The 5,799-nt window shown below is 33.0% G+C and overlaps 1 protein-coding gene across 1 annotated transcript; it reads left to right on the forward strand.

Moving 5' to 3' along the window:
* The first annotated feature begins 161 nt into the window (after nucleotides 1–161).
* On the forward strand, nucleotides 162–4,471 carry LOC110458539 (protein FAM183B-like). Its single transcript, XM_021510280.1, has 4 exons — nucleotides 162–386; nucleotides 1,422–1,481; nucleotides 3,341–3,444; nucleotides 3,910–4,471. The coding sequence occupies exons 1-4, from the start codon at nucleotides 257–259 to the stop codon at nucleotides 4,021–4,023; spliced, it is 408 nt and encodes a 135-aa protein (XP_021365955.1). The 5' UTR covers nucleotides 162–256; the 3' UTR covers nucleotides 4,024–4,471.
* Nucleotides 4,472–5,799: the final 1,328 nt, after the last annotated feature.

Below are 5,799 nucleotides of genomic sequence, written 5' to 3' on the forward strand. Positions count from 1 at the left end.
GAAGGCGTCGGCTATGAGGAAAATATAAAAATATTTAATAAATTGTATTAATTTATAAATATTGTATTCTTAAGATATATATAAAAATATAGCTTATGTATGCAAACAAATTATTATTTTTTCATCATATTCATTAAATTAATACAAGTGTAACCGTAGCAACTATGTACACTGAACGTCACTTCCGGTAATGAATGTGTTGTCGATTTAGGAATATATTTTTGTTACAGTGATCGGACTATAGATATACATCACTATGGCGGCTAAATCTGAGAAAGATCCGCCAAATTTTGTGCATCAGAACGCCATTCTTTGTGAAACTATAATGAAAGAACAGAGACATCAAATTCTATACACAAATTTCAGTGTAAATCCTTACAAGAAAAGTAAGTTTGGTCGCGAGTAAGTGTTTATGATTGTATATCATGATATTAGGATCTGCATTTTATTTGAAGAATGAAGAAAGGAAAATAATGAAAACAGTTTACCCTTTTTAACTGGGCGTTTCGCACTAGGTTGTTTTCTGCGAGAGCATTGGCTTACCTGAAATTAAACCGATAAGTTGATAACACTATTGTTTGTAAATCATAAAAATCATTAAGTTTTCAATCATTAACAACATCTTGCATAATATTTGTAACTTTAACAATTATGTTACTAGATTATTAGGGAGAATTAACATATGCTCGATTTTTGGAACATATGTAATATATATGGATGAAAAAACCCACTGTAGAAACAAGATATCATAAAAAGATTAATCAAATGCCGATTTCTACTTCTACTTCTAAATGGTATAATAACCAATTTCAACAAGTTGAAGATAATGTCATGAGGGAGAAAGAGATTCAGTCGATTGCAAGAAAGCCAAAATGATATATAGATTAAATTTTGAGGGTACAGTGACAGGAGAGCAGATTTAAAAGATTCAGTAGTAGAACAGGAGGCTATGATATCTGGTAGGATTTTATTCCACTCAGATATTGATCGTGGAAAGAAGGATTGTTTTCTGACCTGGGTTCTGCGATGTGGTATTTGGAAGGACTGGTGATGGGTATGCCTTGATTGCCTGGTTGCTGGTATAAGTCTAGTGTGTTTACTAATAGCTACCCGATTGTTCACAATTTTGAACATCATACATAGGCTTGTGTCTCTGCATCTGTTTGCAAGGGATCACCATTTTAGTTGTAATGATTGTGTGTAGATAATATGGCATTTCATTAGAGAGATTCAAGATTTGAAGCCTATTCTCTTGCACTGGTTGTATGGAATCAATGTCCCGACTTAAGTAGTGCTTGTTAAAAACTGGTGTAGTATAAAACGCATAAAAAATTAGAAAGGTTTACTAAAAACATAGGAACCCTACAATTAATACTACACCCCAAAAAACATCTTTATAACATACTTCTGTTTCATTACAGTTCATGCCTTATCTGGGAAACCTAATTCTAAACATGACACTGAAGAAGGCGAAGAAGACAGTAAGTATTGATGTCAGGAGTAATTGTCTAATGGCACTTCAAACTACATAATATTGTAGTTAAGATTTCTTTTATGTCATTACAATAATACAATCAGTGATCTTTAGAACAAGGGCTAGCATATTTCATGCCAGGACTGGTGAAAATTTTAGTGTTTGCTAAACTAACTTAGATCTTTTAATAGCAAAGTGATTCACTTAAAACCACTTACTTCAAGTACCAAGGTAGATAATATTTCCCTGATCTTTAAACAGTGCAATCCTAGGAATCTTAATATAATACTTTGTCAAATCACGCACAAAGCAAGTGACTTAAACGTCAATAAATTTACTGACCACCTTATTCAAGATGGCAGTTGTTCTTGTGGAGCACTGCATGAAGATGCTGATCATTTTTGATTTTTCTGTCCAAATTATTCTGATTTCAGGCTCGACTTTTGTGAAATATATAATGTAGTAGGATTTATTAGTCTTAAATTACTTACATCAGGAGATAATGAACTATCACCAGAAATTAATACTTTTATATTATCTAAAGTTGAGAAATTTTTTAATAGATTCATCTTACTTGAAAATGATTAGTATATTTTCCAGAAAATTGTTCATCTATTTCAATAATCTCAATAAGTAATTAATTATCGATTGTTTTGTAAATATACCTTATTATTCTGTGTAAATGTATATATATATAGTGTACCCTTTCAGGAGAAGCCTTAAAGAGGCTCTGCATGTTGTCAAACAAATTCACTTAAAATTCTTCTTGTGCATACTGGAAAGTAACAAGAAGAAACACTACATTTGTACTATTACTCAGTAAAAATTGAATATTTCTAGGATGTTGTGAAAGGGACTTTACCCTTTACTTCAAATTCACTACGAGAAAGACTATATCCTTTAATACAATTAGACATTTTTCATTGTCTAGGCACACCATACATGCAACAAATTAATTTATAGATATTGCCTTCCTTTACCAATAATTTAACACTTTTTAACAATTAAAATTAACCGGTAAAGCAATTCAGAAGTGCTACACTTAATTATCCTCAAATTCAAACTTTCCTTCTACAGGTAGCATCATATTTACCAAGTTTCATCAGATTCTGAGCTGTTTATGTGTTCAATTCTTTGATTAAGTTATTGTGCAAAAGCCATCCACCTACCAGAGTGCAATACCATTTTTTATTATGCACAGATTTTGCTCATTTCCAACTCTGCCTAATATGTCTCTGTATATTTTACATGCTTACCAAGTTGCTTTCAAAGTCAAGAGATATTTAAACATATTATTGTTAGCTAAACTGTTGATTGATGGACAAACACTTCCCATACCAGCCCAAATAACATAATACATACTTTAGAAGACTTCTTTTATGAGCCATGGTACTTTAGTGATGATATTTGAACTGTCGTCTGTTGGGATGATATGGTATTGAGTTTATTCAAATGAATGACCAGTTCATTTAACTGCCAGACACGTTAAAAACTCCTTCACAGAACCATGGTATTCAGTGTAATCATACATTGCATTTTGACCAACATCTGCATATTTTAATGAGTGATAATGAATATGTGTTAAAACATCAACCACTTCTGAAGAACCATGATGATACCAAACAGTGATATTTGGCAAGTCACTTGTTCAGATGAAGGCTAATAAATGTATTCAAGTATATTTGCATCAGCATTGGACTGTGAAGTTTATGTACATGCTTGAAAGATCAAAATTGCAGTTACTGTAGTACTATTTACATTCTGTGTGTGACCAGTATGTACATATGAGGTTATACAGATTATGAGTGCTTTCTGTTTTCAAGTTTATATTGTACTGTTCTAAACCAAATTATTTCACATTTTCAGCACATTTCAAAAAAGTGATAGCACGAGCAAATCAAGAACCAGTAAAGAAATATTCTTTTCCTCAAACAGAAGCTCAAGAATATGGATGGATAACTCAACCTCTGGTTTGTTGTTTGGAATGATATACCTCAATTATGTTTTAATGTTAACACTAGCCTTGTTTCGAAGTTAGTTCCTAAGTCGGCAATGATGCAGATATAAAACAGGAACATGTATCAAGACATCTCTTATCAAATGTTTGTGATCCCATGCAATGATTTTGCTTCAACGGGATATGGGAATAAATTCGGTACTGTTGAAATATTATCATAAAAGAAAATGTAATAGAAAGTTGTCAAAACAAAATGTAGACTACACCACATTTTTTTTGCATCACTATTTGATGTTTACTGACAAGCTGAACATATCCAATTTAAAACCAGCTGATGTAAAAGTTGAAAATAGACTCAAAATTTAGGCAAAACCAAATATATTACATGAATCTGTTGTATTTTTAAATTTCTTTTACCAAGAACACAAATGTTTAGCTTCATTTTCTAATGTACTGTTCATTTCTTTTTCCTTTTAAGATTGATCAAGACAGATCTGACAAAAGGATAAATTTCTTTCGCCAGAATACTGCCATCACAAAATATATGGATGCTGCGTGGCGAGTAAAGGAACAAACCGAGAACATGAATTAGTGACGCCTTTAATACCGATCAATGCCTTGCTGATAAACCTCACTACCATCAGAGTGGCACTATATTGAGATTTGAGACACTTTGTTTGCAATTCTCCAAAATGTTTTACTCATGTTTAACACCTTTTACATTCAGGATATTTATAAATGTGATGCAACTTGCAGTTGTGCCCCATCATAGGTTTCAAATACCATCAAATGTTTCACATGTATGAAGAAATATGAAAAGTTCAATATGGCACTGAAGTGAAATAAATGTCAGCTGTCAAAGTTACACAATCTACAATAATCATGTGCAAGTTTTTTTTACTTATTTCATAAGATCATGAAATATACAGAAAATTACTATCTAGCATATTTGTGATAAGTACATACTATCTGTAATGTTTATTTTCTTATATGTCTAATAATTTTACAATAACTCATTTAATAAATATTTTATATAACTGAATGTGGTCTTGCTTAATTTTCTTGTTTTACATCAGATATTATCTATTAAAGAAAATAGGTGTTTTTAAATGTTTGAAAGATTGCTAAAAAAATACAAGCAAAAGACATTGAGAGCAGGTATTTCTGTTTAAGTGCAAGTATAGCTGTTTTAGTGCAGGTATGGCTGTTTTAGTGCAGGTATGACTGTTTTAGTGCAGCAGCTGTTTGAGTGAAGGTAAAGTTGTTCCGAGTGCAGGTGTGGATGTTTGAGTGCAGGTTTAGCTGTTTGAGAGCAGCTGTTTTAGAGAAGGTATGACTGTTTGAAAGCAGGTATGGCTGTTTTAGCAAAGATATAGCCAAGTGCAAGTGTGTCTGTTTGAGAGCAGGTATGGTTGTTTGAGAGCAGGTATGGCTGTTTGAGTGAAGGTATAGCTGTTTTAGTGCAGGTATGACTGTTTTAGTGCAGGTTTGGCTGTTAGAGTGCAGGTACGGCTGTTTGAGTGAAGGTATGTCTGTTAGAGTGCAGGTGTGGCTGTTTGAGTGCAGGTAAATGCTGTAAAAGTGGAAATAAATGCAGCATGGACATCTTTTCACATCTGACAGGTAAACTAGTGCAAAAATAACCAAATGCAAATATATATAAATAGATATAAATATATTTCTACCACAATACGCTGTGTTATTCCACTCTCGGATCATTGTATAAACATGCAGACTGTTAGATAAATATGTTGGTTACTTTGTGAGGTTATGCGGAAAAGGGGGTTATTAAGGCAATATTAAAAGATGATACTTAAAGATTTGATCGCTAGTTTCAGGCAAAATTGCTACAGACGCTCAATATCGTTTCAACCTCACACCGTCGCATGTCCAGGTCATGAAACCAAAACAAGATCGTCAGGAAATTGGTTTGGCTGTTAGAGTGCAGGTACGGCTGTTTGAGTGAAGGTATGTCTGTTAGAGTGCAGGTGTGGCTGTTTGAGTGCAGGTAAATGCTGTAAAAGTGGAAATAAATGCAGCATGGACATCTTTTCACATCTGACAGGTAAACTAGTGCAAAAATAACCAAATGCAAATATATATAAATAGATATAAATATATTTCTACCACAATACGCTGTGTTATTCCACTCTCGGATCATTGTATAAACATGCAGACTGTTAGATAAATATGTTGGTTACTTTGTGAGGTTATGCGGAAAAGGGGGTTATTAAGGCAATATTAAAAGATGATACTTAAAGATTTGATCGCTAGTTTCAGGCAAAATTGCTACAGACGCTCAATATCGTTTCAACCTCACACCGTCGCATGTCCAGGTCATGAAACCAAAACAAGATCGTCAGGAAAT

This window comes from Mizuhopecten yessoensis, unplaced genomic scaffold (assembly GCF_002113885.1).
Source record: "Mizuhopecten yessoensis strain PY_sf001 unplaced genomic scaffold, ASM211388v2 scaffold1255, whole genome shotgun sequence".
NCBI classification, from domain to species: Eukaryota; Metazoa; Mollusca; class Bivalvia; order Pectinida; family Pectinidae; genus Mizuhopecten; species Mizuhopecten yessoensis.